Source organism: Equus quagga, chromosome 5 (assembly GCF_021613505.1).
Source record: "Equus quagga isolate Etosha38 chromosome 5, UCLA_HA_Equagga_1.0, whole genome shotgun sequence".
Lineage (NCBI taxonomy): Eukaryota > Metazoa > Chordata > Mammalia > Perissodactyla > Equidae > Equus > Equus quagga.
Window position 1 is genome coordinate 12,689,955 of NC_060271.1, and position 20,171 is coordinate 12,710,125.

Genomic DNA, 20,171 nt, shown 5'->3' on the forward strand with positions numbered 1-20,171 from the left:
AATCAAGTGAATAGCTAAACATTGGTGCTGGATAAATATTAACCAAATGAAAAAAACCAGAAGACAAAACTAAAAGAAAGAAATAAGAATAGACATGATTAGAGTTGTGTTTTTGAAAGAACAGACTTTAGTGTAGGGAGTGGCCTGGAAAGGAAGAAGACTGAATACAGTGGTCAGAGTAATGAGGCCACTGCAATGATCTAAGTGAGAGACTGCAAATGTGGCTTAGACTGGGCCACATTTGTAGTGAAAAAAAGCAGACCACCTAGAGACGTTGGGAACTAGGGTTCACTGGGTGATTGGATGGGAAGGGGAGTAAGGGCAGAAGAGGAATCAAAAAGGACTCCCAGAACTCTGGCTTTGGGCTACTGCGTGGGTGATGGTGCTATTTATCAAGACAGGTAACAACCAAGAAAGAACTAGTTTAGGAGAACAAAAAGGCAGAATTACCAGATGGAGTGAGTCTTAGATAATGGTGATATAGTTAAGTGGATTTATGTCATAAATACAGAAGATAAAAATCAAAGTTACAGACACTACTTAATATATTCATGAGAAAGCAAAGCAAGAATTAATCTCATTTTAAAGATGAGAAAACAGGCTCCAATAAGTTTAGTCTTTACTCAGATTCAGACAGCTGAGTATCAGAGCTTGGACTTCTGTTCTAATCCAGAAGTCTTTCTCCTCTATCACTTTGTGCATGTGTCTGTGAGGAAGATTGGCACTGTGCTAACATCTGTGCCAATCTTCCTCTATTTTCTAAGTGGGACACCACCACAGCATGGCTTAATGAGTGGTGTACAGATCCACACTCGGGATCTGAACCCACAAACCCTGGGCCACTGAAGTGGAGAGCACAACCTTAACCACTATGCCACCAAGCCAACCAGTCTTATGCCATTTTTAACACTAGATTTTAACTGTATATAATTATTTTTCTTTCTTTATTTATTTTAGGAAGATTAGCCCTGAGCTAACATCTGCCATCAATCCTCCTCTTTTTACCAAGGAAGACTGGCCTGAGCTACTATCGGTGCCCATCTTCCTCTATTTTACATGTAGGACATCTCCCACAGCATGGCTTGATAAGAGGTGTGTAGGTCCGTGCCCAGGACCTAAACCAGCAAACCCCGGGCTGCCAAAGGAGAGCGTGCAAACTTAACCTTTACGCCACCGGACCAGCGCCCGCATATAATTATTTTTAAAGAAAAATAATCTTGGACAAATGTCATCTAAGTTTTTCCCTATCCCAAGGAACATACAATATAATAATATGATTGTATGATCCTTTTTATAACACGCCCTCTAAACCACTAATTGGAATCATGGTGTCTACATATATGGGGAAAATGGGCCTTCAGAGAAATCCTCTCAACAGATAAGAGGAAATGAAGTAAAAGTCCAAAAATCTCTTCATAAACACACATCACCTAGATGGCCCCAAAATTAAAATATCTTCTACATTAAGGTTTTTGGCCATCCATTCTCCAGAGTCTGGTCAAGTCTAACCTCCTGCAAGATATCTGCCAAATCATTATACGCAGCACAATTCTTGTCCCCTTTTAATTACTTTTTAGTGATAATCAACATTTCATTAACTGTTATGTTTTACTATTTTAAAATTGGCTGTTTTGTAATATGTGAATCTTCTTGACCCAAAACTACTCCGGAGGTTGGTATATATACTATACGGTCATCCCTCAGTATCCACAAGGGATTGGTGCCAGCATCCCCCATGGATACCAAAGTCCATGGATGCTCAAGTCCCTTATGTTGTATAAAATAGCATACTACAATGAATACAGTCATTAGCCCTTTGTATCTGAGGGCTTCACATTCGCGGATTCAACCAACCGCAGATATCTGCCTGAATCTGCAGATGCAAAACCCATGGATACAGTGGGCCAACTGGATATAGCCATAACTCTATTAACAAAAAGAATACCTTATACAACAGTCGTATTCAGAAACATAATAGCCAGAAGCTGGGGGTGCCATCAAGATATATTCAAATGCAGCCTAAGTCAAAGCAGGAAAAGGTATTCGATACTAAGTAGCAAATGTGTCACTAAACAAAATATCTAACATGAAATCTTTGGGTAGGAGAATAGAAAGAGAAGAACTAGCCTGAGGTTACCAAGGTAAGTAAATAATAGCTCAGAAAGGAAAGACACTGAAGAAAAAAGGAAGATCCCTGGGAGAAGAGAAGCAACTGGATTCAGGTCTAAAGAAGTAATTCTTTTACAAATTCATATATAAAAAAGATAAATAGGGATATCAGCAACATAGCAGAGCTGTTCCCTTTGTCTCTTCCCCTTCAAACTACAACTAAATGGACATTCATTGATCAGCGGAGGATACCCACAAAGCACATCAGGATGCCTGAGAGACCTGTGCAGCTATACATCTGAAGGTAGATGGGCTACCCCGCCAGGGAGATGGTAGAGACAGGTGAACACTCATCAGGTCCCAAGCAGCCCAGGACACACATGCAAATGCTCTCTCGGCTGGAATGCTCATAGGACCACTGTAGCCCCAAGGGTCAGAGTGTGCCTTGGCACAACTCTGGAAACAGGTGATGACAGCCCTCAGCCCCCAAGTAATCTATCCCCCATCTGGTGGGAGAGTCCACGGAGCCACATGGTCCACAGGGAGTTGCTCAGGCTTGGATCCAGTGTGGAGGCTCTGCCCACCACACACAACAGCTAGTGTGACCTAGGAGTAGACCTAGGAACAGACCTAGGAGCAGATGGCAGTGTATCTGTGGCCCAGGTGAATGAGCTCCCAGCTGCCGCAAACACACATAGTACTGTTGTGGCCTCAAAGAGGGTGCCACAACTCAGCAGGACCGTGAGGGCAGGTGGCAACAGCCGAGAGCCCCCGTGCGAGCACTGTCCTGTCCAGTGGGAGAGTCCACAGTCACAGCATGGTCCCAAGGAGTGGTTCTGGCTCAGACTCAGTGGGACGGTCCTGTAAACCAAGCACAACGGCTGGTGCAACCTAGGAGCAGACAGCAGTGGAGCTGGAGGTCCAGACAAACGAGCTCCTGGCTGCTGCAAACGTCCATACTACCACTGCAGCCCTAAAGCAGAGCAGTGTGTCTTGGTGGGACTGTGGGAGCAAGTGGCAGCAGCCTTGAGCCCCCAAATGATTCCTTTCTCATTCAGTGGGAGACCCCATAGGGCTGCTGCAATACCCAAGGAGTGGCCCAGGCTTTGACAGGCACAGTGGACAAGGATCACAGCAAGCACAAACTACACAGCCCCTGCCCCCAACCCCATTGCAGCAGATGGAAGCTGCAACCAAACACTGCCACTCTAAAACAGCACAAATCCACTCCATCGAATGGTATGAAGAAATATATTACTACTGCAGACCAGAAGGAAAAAGACAAACACCTAGAAATCAATCCTAAAGGCACAGAAATCTACAACCTAAAAGAGAATTCAAAGCAGCCACCATAAAAAAAAAAAAAACTCAATGAGTTACAGGAGAATTCAGAAAGACAGTTCAATGAAATCAAGAACAAAATTAATGAACAAAGGGAATTCTTCACAAAGGGATCCAAACTACAAAGAAAAACCAATCAGAAACATTGAAGATGAAAAACACAATTGATGAGATAAAGAAAAATCTGAAGTCCTTAAATAACAGAGCTGATATTATGGAGGACAGAATTAGCAATCTGGAGGAGAGGAATACAGAAACGCTTCAGATAGACGAGGAGAGAGAACTAAGACTAAAAAGAAATGAAGAAATTCTCCAAGAAATATCCAACTCAATTAGGAAATGCAACATAGGGATTAACACTCCAGAGAGAAAAGTGAGGGAGAAAGGAGCAGAGAACCTGCTCAAAGAAATAAAAGCTGAGAAATTCCCAAACCTGGAGAAGGACCTGGAATTACATGTAAAGAAAGCCAATATAACTCCGAGTTATGTCAATGTAAAAAGACCTTCTCAAGGCATATGTTTAAAGCTGGCAAAAGTCAATGAGAAAGAAAAAGTATTAAGGGCAGCAAGGCAGAAGAAAACAACCTACAAAAGAACCCTCATCAGGCTTTCAGCAGATTTCTCAGCAGAAACCTTACAGGCTAGGAGAGAGTGGAATGATATATTCAAAATTCCAAAAGACAAAAACTTCTACCCAAGAATACTCTAACCAGTGAAAATATCCTTCAGGTATGATGGATAAATAAAAACTTTCCCAGATAAACAAAAGCTGAGGGAGTTCACTGTCACAAGACACCCCCCTCACAAGACTTGATCAAGAAGGTCCTCATACCTGAAAAAAGAAACAGGAAAGGGTTTACAAAGCCTTGAGCAAGCAGATAAATAGGCAGACAAAATCAGAAACTTGCAACTCTCTATCAGAACACATTAGCTAACAATTATAACTCTAAAGATAAAGGGAAGGAAAACATCAAAAAGAAATATAATCACTTCATTTTAACCACAAGTTTACAACACATAAGGGAGTAAGTTGTGACGACAACAACAAAGAAAGGGAAGAAGAAAGAGATGAAACATACTTAGACTAAGGGAATGAGAGGCTATCAGAGAATGGACTATCTCATCTACAAGATCTTTTACACAAGTGGTTACAAGTAACCACTTAACAAAAACTCAGAACAGGGACACAAATGATAAATAAAGAGAAAACTAAGAAAACCATCATAGAGAGCCAACAAACTGAACTGGCAGTCTGAAATACATGGGACAAGAAACTAGTGAAATACAAAACAACTGGAAAGCAAGCAATAAAATGGAAGCAGCAAGCCTTCATATATCAATAATCACTCTAAATGTAAATGGATTGAATTCCCCAATCAAAAGACACCGAGGGCTGGATGGATTGAAAAACAAGACCCAACAATTAGCTGCCTCCAGGAAACATATCTCAGGTCTAAAGACAAACACAGGCTTAGAATGAAGTGATGAAAGACGATACTCCAAGCTAAAGGCAAAGAAAAGAAAGAAGGTGTTGCCATACTTATATCAAACAAAGTAGACTTCAAGATAAAAAAGACAATGAGAGACAAAGAGGGGTAGTATATAATGATAAAAGGGACACTCCACCTAGAAGACATAACACTTATAAATATATATGCTGTTAACACAAGAGCAACAAAGCACATAAAGCAATTATTAATTGACCTAATAGGACAAATTAACAGCAAGACAATAACAGTAGAGGACCCTAACATCCCACTGTCATCAACGGATAGATACATCAGATAGAAAGTCAACAAGGAAATGGTGGAATTAAACAAAAAACTACACTAGATGGACTCAGATACATGCAGAATACCCCACCCAAAATCAGTAGATACACATTCTTCTCAAGTGCACATAGAACGTTCGCAAAAATAGACCATATTCTGGGAAACAAGGCAAGCCTCAATAAACATAAGAAGACTGAAATCACATCAAGCATCTTTTCTGACCATAATGCTATAAAACTAGAAATCAACTACAGAAAAAAAGCTGGGAAAGTGACAAACGTGGAGACTAACAACATGCTACTGAATAACAACGGATCATTGAAGAAATTAAAGGAGAAATCAAAGAATATCTGGAGAAAAATAAAAATGAAAATACCCTATACCAACTCATATGGGATGCAGCAAAAGCAGTCCCAAGACGGAAATTCATACCAATACAGGCCCACCTTAACAAACACAAAAAATCTCAAATAAGCAATTTTAAACTAAATCTAACAGAACTAGAAACAAAAGAACATACAAAGACCAAAGTCAGCAGGAGGGAAATAATAAAAACTAGAGCAGAAACAAATGAAATTGAAACAAACCAAAAAAAAACCAGTAGAAAGCATCAACTAAACTAAGAGCTAGTTCGTTGAGAAGATAAACAAAATTGACAAAACCTTAGCCAGACTCACTAAGAAAAAAAGAAAATAAGAGAGAATTAAATAAAATCAAAAATGAAAGAGGAAAAATTACAACAGATACCACAGAAATAGAAAGGGTTATAAGAGATCACTATGAAAAACTATATGCCAACAAACTGGACAATCTAGAAGAAATGGATAAATTCTTAGACTCACACAACTTCCCGAAACTGAATCAAGAAGATGTAGAGAATCTGAATAGACCAATCACAAGTAACGAAACTAATCAAAAACCTCCCAAAAATTAAAATTCAGGACCAGATGGCTTCTCTGGAGAATTCTACCAAACATTCAAAGAAGATTTAGTCCCTATCCTCCTCAAACTATTCCAAAACACTGAAGAAGACAGAACACTTCCTAACACATGTTATGAGTCCAAGATCACTATGATCCCAAAGCCAAACAAGAACAACACAAAGAAGGAAAACCACAGGCCAATACTGCTGATCAACATAGATGCAAAACTCCTCAACAAAATATTGGCAAACCAAATACAGTAATACATCAAAAGGATCATACATCATGATCAAGTGGGATTTATACCAGGGACACAGGGATGGTTTCAACATCCACAAATCAATCAACGTGATACACCACATCAATTAAAATGAGGAATAAAAACCACAGAATCATCTTAATAGATGCTGAGAAAGCATTCGACAAGATCCAACAGCCATTTATGATAAGAAATCTTAACAAAATGGGGATAGAAGGAAATTACTTCAACATAATAAAGGCCATATATGACAAACCCACAGCCAACACCATACTCAACAGGGAAAACTGAAAGCCATCCCTCTGACAACAGGAAGAAGACAAGAGTACCCACTCTTGCCACTCCTATTCAATATAGTACTAGAGGTTCTGGCCAGAGCAATTAGGCAAGAAAAAGAAATAAAAGGCATCCAAATTGGCAAGGAGGTAGTGAAACTCTCACTGTTTGCAGACAATATGCTTTTATATAGAGAAAGCCCTAAAGAATCCCTCAGAAAACTATTAGAAATAATCAGCAACTACAGCAAAGTTGCAATGTACAAAATCAACTTACAAAAATCAGTTGCATTTCTATACTCTAATGACGAACTAACAGAAACAGAACTCAAGAATACAATCCCATTTACAACTGCAACAAAAAGAATAAAATACCTAGGAATAAACTTAACCAAAGAGGTGAATGATCTGTACGCCGAAAACTATAAAACACTGTTGAAAGAAACTGAAGACGACACAAAGAAATGGAAAGACATTCCGTGCTCTTGGATTGCAAGAATTAACGTCATTACAATGTCTATACTTCCTAACGCAATCTATAGATTCAATGTGATCCCTATCAAAGTTCCAAAAACATCTTTCACAAAAATAGAACACAGAATCCTAAAATTTATACGGAACAAGAAAAGACCCCAAATAGCCAAAGGAATGATGAGGAAAAAGAACAAAGCTGGAGGTATCCTACTCCCTGATTTCAAAATATACTACAAAGCTACAGTAACCAAAACAGCATGGTACTTGCACAAAGATAGACACACAGATCAATGGAACAGAACTGAAAGCCCAGAAATAAACCCACACATTTATGGACAGCTAATATTCGACAAAGGAGCCAAGAGCATACAATGGAGAAAGGAGAGTTTCTTCAATAAATGGTGTTGGGAAAACTGGACAGCCACATGCAAAAGAATGAAAGTAGACCATTACCTTACACCATGCACAAAAATCAAGTTAAAATGGATTAAAGACTTGGATGTAAGACCCGAAACCATGAAACTTCTAGAAGAAAACACAGGCAGTACGCTCTTTGACATCAGTCTTAGCAGCATATTTTCAAGTACCACGTCTGACCAGGCAAGGGAAACAAAAGAAAAAATGAACAAATGGGATTACATCAAACTAAAAAGCTTCTGCACAGCAAAGGAAACCATCGAGAAGACGAAAAGACAACCTGACAATTGGGAGAATATATTTGCAAACCATATATCAGATAAGGGGTTAATATCCAAAATAAAAAATAAACAAATGGGACTTCATCAGACTGAAGAGTTTCTGTAAGGCAAAGGAAACCAGGGACAAAACAAAAAGAGAACCCACCAATTGGGAGAAAATATTTGCAAATCATATATCCAACAAGGGGTTAATCTCCAAGATACATAAAGAACTCATTTAACTCAACAACAAAAAAACAAACAACCTAAACAGAAACCAGGCAGAGGATATGAACAGACATTTTTCCAAAGAAGATATATGGATGGTCAACAAGCACATGAAAAGATGTTCAACATCACTAATCATTAGGGAAATGCAAATCAAAACTATACTGAGATATCACCTTACACCTGTTATAATGGCTATAATTACCAAGACAAAAAACAACAAATGTTGGAGAGGATGTGGAGAAAAGGGAACCCTCATACACTGCTGGTGGGAATGCAAACTGGTACAGCCACTATGGAAAACAGCATGGAGATTTCTCAAAAACTAAAAATGGAAATACCATGCGACCTAGCTATTCCACTACTGGGTATTTATCCAAAAACTTGAAATCAACAATTCAAAGAGACTCATGCACCCCTAGTTCATTACAGCATTATTCACAATAGCCAAGATGTGGAAGCAACCCAAGTGCCCATCAACTGATGAATGGATAAAGAAGATGTGGTGTATAATATATATATATATATACACACACACAATGGAATACTACTCACTCATAAGAAAAGACAAAATTGTCCCATTTGCAACAACATGGATGGAACTTGAGGGTGTTACGGTAAGTGAGATAAGCCAGACAAACACCATATGATTTCACTCATATGTTGAAGATAAACAAATACATAGACAAAGAGAACAGATTAGTGGTTACCAGAGGAGAAGGGGGTGAGGGGATGGGCATAAGGGGTAAAGGGACAGATATACATGGTGACTGACAAATGATAATGTACAACTGAAATTTCACACTGTTATAAACTACTATGACATCAATTTAAAAAAGAAAGAAATAATAAAGCCTGCATATTGAAAAAAAAAGATAATTTTTTAAATGGGTAAAGACTCTGAACAGTCTTTCTTCAAAGAAGACATACAAATGGCCAATAATCACATGAAAAGATATTCAACGTCATTAGTCATTAGGGAAATGCAAATCAAAACCACGTCAGACCCACTAGGATGGCTAAAATCAAAGACAGACAATAGGAAATGCTGATGAGGATGTGAAGAAATCAATATCCTCATACACTGCTGGTGGGAATATAAAATGGTGCAGTTGCTTTGGAACACAGTCTGCTGTTTCCTCAAATGATTAAACATGGTCATCATACAACTCAGCAATTCCACTTCTGGGTTACACACCCAATAAAAATGAAAACATCTCCACATGAAAATTTGTAAACAAATGTTCATAACAGCATTATTTATAGTAATCAAAAGGTAGAAACAACCCACAGGACCATCAACTGACAGACAGACAAAATGTGGTATACCTCTACAGTGGAATATCATTCAGCAAGAAAAAGGAATGAAGTACTAGTAACTTGCTACAACATGGATGGATCTTGAAAACATCATGCTAAGTGAAAGAAGCCAGTCACAAAAGGCCACACATTGTACAATTCAATTTATGAGACACGTAGAGAATAAGCAAATCTATGGAGGCAGAAAGTAGCTTAGTGGTTACACAGGGCTAGGGGTACAAGAGGATAAGGAGGTGACAGTTAAAGGGTACAAGAATTCTTTCTAAAGTGATGAAAATGTTCTAAAATTGACTACAGTGATGATGGCTGCATGTATCTGAATAAACTAAAAATCACTGAATTGTAAAGTTTAAATAAATGGGTGAATTGCATCACATGTGAATTATATCTCAATAACCTTTTAAAAAAAAATGTAATTCAAGAATAATCTAGATCACTTGGCCTAGGCTAGGACTCTAGCAACCTCAGTCCAGGAATTCCCTCTGTAACACACCACCTTAAAATAATGCCTTAAAGAAAATACAGATATGTGAGACCACCCCAGACCCACTGGATCAAAATCCTTATAATGGTACATGGATCTTTCTTTTTTTTTAAGTTCCAGAGGTTAGAAGCGGGGAGTGGTGGGGCTTTAACAGACATGTAGAGAACAAGTGGGGAAATTTGAATATGATCTTTATATTAGATACCATTATTAAATAGATATTAAACTTCTTGGATCTGATGATATATTGTGGTTATTTAGGAGACTGTCCTTGATCTTAGGAGAAATACTTAACGGTGAGGCATCATAATGTCCATGACTTGCTTTGCAATGTTTCAGGAAAAAAAAAAAAAAAATATATATATATATATATATATATATATATACACACACACATATAAACAGATAAAACAAATATGGCAAAATGTAAAGTTACAACCAAATTCATCAATCTAAGTAAGCCTACATGGGTATTCATTCTATCATTCTTCTCATTTTTCTGTAGGCTTGAAATTTTCAAAATAAAAAGTTGAGGAGGAAAGAAGTTCCACAAATGATCCTGATTCTCCCTGTGGCCTAAGAGTCACAAACTTTAGGTCATATAAAGAAATCTTTTGATCCAAAAATTAACTTCCCACTTGCTGTAAGAAGACTTCTTCCCCTATCCCCACTTCCCAGGATGGACAAACGAACACAGCGTTCTACTCCATATATGCCAACCCAAAAGACTTATAATCCCAAAGAGCAGACAAGATTACATTTTGATAGGAACAAGTTTCTGTTACTTTACCCTGCAAATTACTAATCTTCCTTGTCCTGTGGCTACAGGGAAGAGTGTTAGATCAGGGTAAAGTCAATGGGTGCCTTAATGAAGAGGCAGGACCACCAAGGGTAAAAGGGCATAAGATGCACTCTCAGGCAGGAAACAACCTGCCCAGACTACACAGCTTAACCTTTGTTAGGTCCTGGCTATCACAAGCCCAGACAAAGAAAAGGCTCATTCTTTCATCTAATATATACTGAAGTGCCCACTGTGTGCAAAATATGTTCCCTGTCTTCACGTACTAAATATGAATACCACAGAGCTGTACACAGAAGCAACACAACTTCACAAGATTTAGAATCATTTTTATAAGTAAGATCTTTCCCAGGAAATTTATTCGTTAAAGTTATAATCATACTGAATCTTTTTCTTGACTCTCACTACATACTCAGTATCAGTGACAGCATGAGAGAGCAATCAGAATATAAATTCAATTAAATTCCATTCTTTTTCTATACTTCACTTTGAGAAATTAAACTATCCAAACACTAAAAGGGAAAATAACAGATGTGGCAATGACAAATGACAACCAAGGATTTGTTCATAGAGCAAGGGACCATCTTTATTAACACTTACCAAGCCAGCAGTAAGAGAAGGCGCAGACTGTCCAAGGGACTGGTTCCTCATTCGAACCAGGTTTGATGCTTCTCCTGAAGACTGCCAAGTCACCTGTCCCACACTGCTATGGACACTGCTGGACAAGGGGAGCAGCTGCTTACCTTCAAACACAAGATTTGGAAAATATACTTGCAATTATTTCTTAATTAACAAATTAAAAAATAAAATGATATCAAGAGGATAAAAGTATATTGATCCAAAACAAAGTGAAGTTCTTCCATATCCATTTTAGAATCTGTAGCCCTTTAAAAATTCCAAGTGTCTTGGTGGTGAGAAGAATTGCAAGTGGAACACTAAACTGAATTGACTGTTTTAAATTCTCTGTAACATCTACCACCAAGTCAGCCACTGACCCTGACACTAAACCTAGCAGGTTAGGAGTTTTCCAGCCCCTTCCATCCCTTTTAGTTTCTCACCAACCCAACGCGACACAAGTGGGGCTGACAGCTTTCCCCTAGACAAGTTTGGCCCTTAGGATTTCAGAAGACAAACAATGAATCTACACTGCTCTCGCCAGACCGCATGGTTCAGTCCAGGTTGACTGACTGCCTTAATCTCACTGAAAGACTACAAGAAAGTCACTTATAAAGACCGAGTACCTAGAATCGCAATGACTTTCCAACCGAGGTGCCAGTCCCATTTCAACCCCTTCCTTCCCACCATTCTTCACATTGCTGCTATGTGATCTAACCGAAACAAATGTGGTCAAGTCATTCCCTTCCTTAAAACTTCTGATCACTCCCTACTGTTTAAAGAATTAAGCCAAACTTTTAAAATACTAAAAAGATCCTCCATAAATCCAGATTATCTTCCTGGCCTCATCTCTTTCCACTCTTTTCCATACCCACTCACTCGCTCAGCTTCAATATCACACCCTACACTTTCACCTGGCTTCATCTTGACCACCCAATTCACTTGAAAATCCTTCCTCTTCCTGGCAAAATTCTATTCATCATGGAAATGCCCACTGTGACAAAGGTGTGAGCAAAAGGAGGTTTTGGTTTTGGTTTTGCCAAAAAATATCCTTTTACTGCAAACAAAATGTGATGCAACTTATTTGGAGAATAATTTAGCAAAACTTATTAAAATTTTAATTTGAATATGTTTGGACCCAGCATTCTACTTGTAGGAATGTAATATAAAGGAAAAAAATAGTAGATCAGACTATTCACCTTAGCAATGCTCACCATAATAAAATTGGAAATAAGATAAATGTTCATTATGAGTTAAAGAAATGATAATATCTACACATAATGAAATACTAATCCCATTAAAAAAAATGAGGCAACCTAACATGTAGTCAAGAGAAAAATGTTCAAAATTTCTTGTTGAGTGAAAAAAGCAGAAAGGAAGTATGAAGCATATAATCCCAATTTTGATTTTAAAATTAAAAAGTTTGTGTATATTTATATAAAATTTTTAATGTATATTTAAACATAATGGAGAATATATAAATTGTTTGAAGGGAGGGAGACAAGGTAAAAATTAAGAAGTATTTTTCACTCTGACATGATGCATGTTTTTGTACTCAGATTTTTATAACTGGCATATTTTACTTTTTTAAACAGAAACACGCAGTATTTTTTCAAAATCTAGTTATCTGTCAAGTCTCCTCTCAAATATATGCTTTACTTAGAAAGTTTTCAGTAAAACCCTACACAAAAAATAGCAGTGGTTTTCTACTCAAAATTTCCATAAGCCTAGAGTAGAGCCTGTCTGCCTTCTTTCCTTCCTCCAGACGATCTGTCTACTCTTCATCTATATATTGTAAAGGAAAGCTAACATGTTAACTTACCCTATCCACATATACAAGGCTAGTATCATATCTCTCTCTTCAACATATGGGCCTGCTGGGGAAAGAGGCTCACACAAGTGCAGAAGAAACCCATTTGAACATATACTAGTCAGAGCTCAAAGTGTACCAAGGATTGCCAAGAATTTGAGGAAAACAAACAACATAAAGCAGAAGGAATAACATGAACAAATGGAGCAAATAGCCCTTCAGTAAACAAGTAACTCAGAAAAAAAGAAAACTTCTTAAAAATTCTAATTATTATTCTTACAATGATTCAAGAAGCTACTGTATAAAATATTCCCAGTTAAAGGTGGCTGACTGAGCACATACTCTTATCTTTTGTCTCCCAGGAAACTCCACTAAAATGAGAATAAGGAAGTAAAATAAACAAAGGTTATAACCAGACACAGAGAGAGAGAGACAGAGCGAGAGAGGAGAGAGAGAGAGTATGAGAGGATGACCAAATTTGGGGAAAATCTAAAGCAGATAGGTGAATCATCACCAAGAGAACTGGGCAAAGAAACACCCAAGGTATAATAAGCACAGGGGAGGCTACAGTTAAACGGAGGAGGAGGCAGTCGTGCAAAATCTCAGATAAATTCAGTATTCAGAAAGGCAAGAGACCTAAGAGGACATAAAGTAAGACACAAGGCTGAAATCAGATTAACTGAAAGTCTGTAGACAGAACAATCAAACACAACCACATTCCCACATTGTACCACCCAGAAGCCAGGCAACTACCTCGCGGGATAAAAGTGATTTAGCATCACCGGGCAAAGCAATGGATTCTGGTTGTTAGGTGCTCAGAAGAAAAAGAGTTGATTCAGAAACAAAAGAAAACTTAAAAAAAATTTTTTTAATCCAAAACTTCTACCTGAGGTCAAATGGATTCTCTTTTTTCATACTCTATTGATGGCTTAAAATTATGCCACATTGTAATGGCCTCCTACCTGGACCGTGATTTCCTTATATAATTTTTCCCCCTTGAATTTTTTAAGACTTTTCTATGGAGGAGGTAGGGAGGCACTATGGGCTTTGGAATGGGTTTTGGAAATGGGGAAAAAAAGATCAAAAGAGGCAAAGGATGTGAAGTCTACAGAAGTGAGCAGAGAGCAAAAATCAGAGTGAAAGGGAATAACCAGGGATAGTAGTCAACCAAGAAATACCTAGCATAATCTTCCTCAAAAAAAAAAAAAAAGAAAAGAAATATCTAGCAGGTTCAAGAGGTTAGTGTTCAGAGATGCCATGAGGAAGTAGTAAAAAGAAGACAGCCTTACCCATAAGTGTTCTAGTCAAGACTACCACCAGACAGAAAGCTGTCAAGATACCAAATCAGTTGATACATCCTTAAATATTGACAACACAGTCTCACATTTCTTAAAAAGCAAAATTAGGGCCAGCCCTGGTGACCTAGTGGTTACATTCAGCATGCTCTGCTTCAGCGGCCCGGGTTCGGTTCCTGGGCAAGGACCCACACCGCTCCGTTAGCGGCCCTGCTGGGCTGGTGGCCTACATACTGAAAAACAGAGGAAGACTGGCACAGATGTCAGCTCAGAGTGAATGTTCCTCAGCAAAAAAAAAAAAAAAGAAAAACGAGATACATACCTGACAAAGAACTAGCCAGGCTTCCTCTCCGTAACTTACAGTCGTCCTGACTAAGCTGTCGTTGAAGTTTAGCTTTGCCAGTGGATGAAAATATGTCAGGATTACTGAGCTTCCTGAAGAGCAGGGGACTAAGTCCAGCCATCACATCCTTCAAAGAGAAAAAAATAAAACGAAAGTCTTTAACGTCTTTTCTGAAAGTAAAAGAACTGTATATTAAACATCTCTACCACATTCAATACACTTAAAAAGTGCCATAATTTTATATTTCCTGGTCAATAGCTAAAGCCAGAAACATATTTCTTAGTAAAAGCTCTTTGGATATGCTATGAAGGATGTGGGACATTGTTTATAAAATGTGAAAGGAAAAATAGGGGAGGAGGCTCACAAGATGACATGATAAGACATTTTGATAGGATGTATCATTCATAATGAATACACATCTAGTTATGTTTACTTATTTACTTTTCTCCTTTTAGTCACACTCTTCCTATATCAAGTAAAGTGTATTTTGGTTTTTCAAAAATCATAAATAACAGACCTTCCTTTACCTGTCATACAAAGTTAGAAATACTTCTAACATTCAATTAATGCTAAAATAAAACTTAGAGCTTTCTTTATCTGTCTATTGTGAAAATTAACAAAATAGTTGGGCAGGCTTGTAGAGGACGCTCTCACGTCCTATCTTGCGTTATCAATTACTCCAAACAGGAAGAGACCTGTGCCTGCATCTCTGACAGGAAGGATTTGCAACTTAACTATCCAGCAGGAAGAAGGAAGATTTCTCTCCTCACCCAGCAAAAGCCTAGCCAATGAGAGACTGTAGCACCCCAACCAACGGGAACCCTCTATACTCTGGGCTCTCAATTTCCTCCAATGGACTTTATGTTCAACCCAGCCCCTCCCAACTCCCCCTTTTCCTCTATAAAAACAAACCCCTTCCTTTGTTTCTCTGGATTTCTCTATGGTCCGCCATAACCTGCATATCCTAAATGGCAATTCTTCTGGCTATTCCCAAATAAACTCGTTTTGCGGGTAAAACAACTGGCTGATTTATTTCTTAAGTTGACACTATTATAGAGGCTAAATACATGGTATCAATGAAAAAGCATAAAAGTACTATGGAGAAAATACAGACAATATGAAATATTAACAGTGCCTCCCACCCCTTTGCCTTTATTTCAGTCTAGTCCATCCTACCCCATCCTAATGCCTCTTCCTCCTCACTCAGTAAGCAGTGTCCAACATATCATCAAGATTCAGACATTCAGAAGCAAACACTCACCTAATTGGCAGCATTAAATAAGAAACTATGTTGCAAAAAATAAGGCAAATGAGGTATATCTTTTATACTTGAGTGAAGAAAGCTACAACAAATACAGATAAAAGTGGCACATCAAACTGATCTGAACAACAGAAAAACAAAATGAGAAACATAAGGAGAAATAACTGAAATCTGTGTTACCTGCCATTTGAAAAACAAGACTCAAGTAAGTGGTACCATGGCTATACTAAATGTCTGGGGGGAATAAATGGAAATATGTCCACCTCCTTGAGAAAACATCAAAAAAACAAACAACAAACAAAAAACCCTCTAAGGTCATATACTGTGATTGGTGGGTTCACATGGGAAAGTACTAATATTGGTTGGTGGTGGCCACCCAGAATATAATTTACAAAATCCGAAGCATAAAAAGAAGAGTAAAGGGGCCAGCCAGGTGGCACAGTGGTCAAGTTCACATGTTCTGCTTCGGCGGTCCGAGATTCACCGGTTTGGATGCCAGGTGTGGACCTACGCACTGCTTGTCAAGCCATGCTGTGGTAGGCATCCCACATATAAAGTAGAGGACGATGGGCACAGATGTTAGATCAGGGTCAGTCTTCCTCAGCAAAAAGAGGAGGATTGGCAGTGGATGTTAGCTCAGGGCTAATCTTCCTCAAAAAAAAAAAAAAGAAGAAGAAGAAGAGTAAAGTTAATGAATAGAAATAACTGAAGAGAGAAGGAAAAGTATTTTTAAAATTGGGAGTAAAAGGATAAAAGGATGAAGGAGGATATTTAGGCATTGTATCATTAAAGCAATTGATGTATCCAGGCAACTGTAACAGGAGTGAGCAGGGAGAAAGGAGAACTGGAAGCAGTAGTTAATGTAAAAAGAGAAGGCAGTAGGGTATATTCCCACCATCTGGTATGTCAAGGATGAAACAGTACCAAGGAAGCAGGATTTGTGCACTAATGCTGGTAATCCACCAAAAAGAGCTGGTACTCACAGAAGCAACAACCCCAGCAAGAGGCCTGGGGGTGGAGGGAAGTGAGGAGGCCTTGGAAGATATGAAGCTGAAGTAATATCCTAGATGAAGGCAATATGGAGAGGGAAAGGTCCCACCCTAGAAATAACTTAGAAATGAGCTACATGAGAGAGCCAGCACTTGGATGCTACGCTGTATGGATGAACAGTCTTAGGCAGAAAAAGAACCACCACCAAGAGAGGACTAGATCAGCACCAATTAACAGAAAGCCACCTCTTTTTCAACCTTCCTGTTCCCTACCATAACATACTAAAGAAGCGAAGCCAGAAAACAGAGGAGAGGAAAATCAAAAGCAGGTCATGCCCCTTCTTACTCTAAGTCTCTCTTCTCAAAACCTTGCAAAGGAAAGAAAATGTAAATTAAATTGGATATGAAATTTAACTTTCAAACAAGAATGTCTTTTTAACTTTTACTGAAGTATACTACTCATTTCAGAAAAGTACATATATCTAAGCATATAAATCAATGAATTTTCACAAGTTAAACATATCCATGTAACCAGCATCAAGATTTTAAAAAAAAAAAACAAAAAAAAAGACATAAGCAGTCACCCCAGAAAGCCCCCGATGCTCCCTTCCAGCGGTTACTCCAGAACCCTCCAGGGTAACCACTACCCAGGCTTTGAACAGAATAGATCATATAAAGTGAAATATTTTCTATGAATGGAATTACTCAGTATGAACTGTTCTGTGTCTTGCTTCTTTTGCTCAACTACACTGAACTTTGTAAAATAGCACAACATTATTCAATTTACCCAAGAGACCATTAAGGGACAGGACAGGAGAATGAAGCAAGTAAGTTAGAACCACATAGAGCCCAAGAGAGAAAGACAAAGGGCATGAGAAGTAGAACTTCCTGACTAACTTATTTCTTGCGGTTTTCTAGTTCCCATTTCTAGTCACTTACAAGGTCCAGCCAAACTACGTGTTTGCAGATTCAATGGGCTACCATTGCACCCTCATAATAAGCTCTTTCTTTCTGCTTAAACTAGATCAAACTGGCTTCTATCATCTCTACAATCAAATGATTCTTAAGCAAAATAGGAAGTTAATGAAGGGAAGGAGCCCAGGATGACTTCCTGGTTTCTGACTTGGGTGGTATGCTTATCAAGCCAGAAAATATAAAAGGAGCAACAAGTTTACAAATAAACACTGCTGTGGTAACAGTAAATATTAGCATAACTACAAATTAGAGTACTTTTCCAATAACTATTAGGGGAACTATAAACATTTAACTGGAAAGAAGAAAACAAAGGAGTTATGAATATCTCTCCTCAACTACGTGAAGGCTATCTCCTCCATTACAGGAGAGTCAGAGGCCAGAATTAGAACTACAGGATGAAACAACAGAGGGAGAAGTAGGTTCAGTTAGAAGGAAGAACTGTCTAACAGTGAATAGGCCACCTTATAAAGGAATGGATTGCGCCAATAGAAATATCGAAAAAGTAAGGTGAAAGGGGGCCTGAAGCAGTGATTCTCAAAACGTGGTCCCCAGACCAGCAGCATCAGCATCACCTGCGAACTTGTTAGAAATGCAAATTCTCGGGCCCCATTCTCATCTACTAACTCAGAAATTCTGAGGGAGGGGATCAGCAATGTGTTTTAACAAACCCTCCAGCTGATTCTGAAGCATTCTAAAGTTTGAGAACCTCAAGACTAGATCAATAACTTTCAATATGATGCCATCAACACACGGATGCGCTGATCAATTGTGAGGATTGTGTCACAAATTATTTGAAATTGATAATAAAGTACTCAAGTTTGCTACCAGTTTACTTTCTTAAATAAATGAAAGCAGGTTCTTGGTAAACACTACAATAAAGTCAATTCACATGTATGACAACATTCTTTCTTGAGATTATTTTAAAATGCAGAATTATAGCTAGCATGCCAGAAATTACAAGTAACCTGTATTTATCTGCCATAGCAATATTCTAACAATAACATATCTAACATATGCCATGTAAATACCAATTGTCGAAAAGAATGGTACACAATCTGTATATGTTCCTTCCAACTCTAACAGCTTATTGTTTTCTCTTTTAATTCAGAGTACTGAATTGTGGCTATTTTGCTATTGCCCAGGGAGTCCTCAGAGTCCTCCCTCTCTTGGCTCAGAACCATCTCCCCCCTCCACAATACCAAAGCAAATCTCAGGCTAACTTTACCCACAAAACTAGTTTTGTGCTTATACCATACTATGCTATTAAGGCTAGGATTTGAAGTAGGCAAAGGATTCACAGCTGAAAACAGGAGTCTACATACTAAAAACCTGTCTATCAGGCTAAAAAATCAGGGTTAATGCTCATTAGGAGTCGTCTTATCCCTTATGACTGGTAAGGCAGTAGGTGAAGAGAATTCTATACCCTGTGGCAGATTCTTCTTCTTTTTTGTTTTTTAAAGATTTTATTTTTTTTCCTTTTTCTCCCCAAAGCCCCCCAGTACATAGTTGTATATTTTTAGTGGTGGGTCCTTCTAGTTGTGGCATGTGGGATGCCACCTCAGCATGGCCTAATGAGTGGTGCCATGTCCGTGCCCAGGATTCGAACTGGCAAAACCCTGGACTGCCAAAGCAGAGCACACAAACTTAACCACTCGGCCACAGGGCCAGCCCCTGGCAGATTCTTCTTGACCTACCCTGCCAAGAGTCAAACCCAGTTGCCACACTAATCAAAGTCCATTCTCTTAATCTCTATCAAAAGCCTTTGCTGGACATCCATATGCAAAAAAAATGAACTTTGACCCATACTTTAAGCATATCAAAAACAACATATACAAAAATTAATTCTAAATGGATCATGAATCTAACTATAAAACCTAAAAGTATAAAACTTCAGAAGAGGAGCTAGCCCTATGACCTAGTGGTTAAGTTCGGCACACTCCATGTCAGCAGACCAGGTTCAGTTCCCAGGCACAGACCTACACCACTCGTCAGCAGCCATGGTGTGGTGGTGACCCACATACAAAATAGAGGAAGACTATTTTGCTCAGGGCAAATCTTCCTCAAGCAAAAAAAAAGGAGATTGGCAACAGACATTAGCTCAGGGTGAATCTTCCTCAGCAAAAAAAACAAAAACAAACAAAAAAAACTTCAGAAGAAAATACAAGAATAAATTTTTAAACTTTGAGTTAGGTAGAGTTCTTAGACAAGAAACAAAGCACAAG

The 20,171-nt window shown here is 38.5% G+C and overlaps 1 protein-coding gene across 4 annotated transcripts in view; it reads right to left on the minus strand.

Annotated features, from left to right (window-relative positions):
• The window catches only part of MAST2 (microtubule associated serine/threonine kinase 2), a 210,724-nt gene that overhangs the window by 167,349 nt on the left and 23,204 nt on the right, over nt 1-20,171 (minus strand). For all 4 annotated transcript variants that reach the window (XM_046662031.1, XM_046662029.1, XM_046662030.1 and 1 more), the window contains exons 2-3: nt 14,704-14,851; nt 11,262-11,404 (exon numbers count right to left, since the gene is read on the minus strand). In XM_046662031.1, the coding sequence (XP_046517987.1) occupies nt 11,262-11,404; nt 14,704-14,851 (291 nt within the window). The remainder of the gene's footprint in view (nt 1-11,261; nt 11,405-14,703; nt 14,852-20,171) is intronic.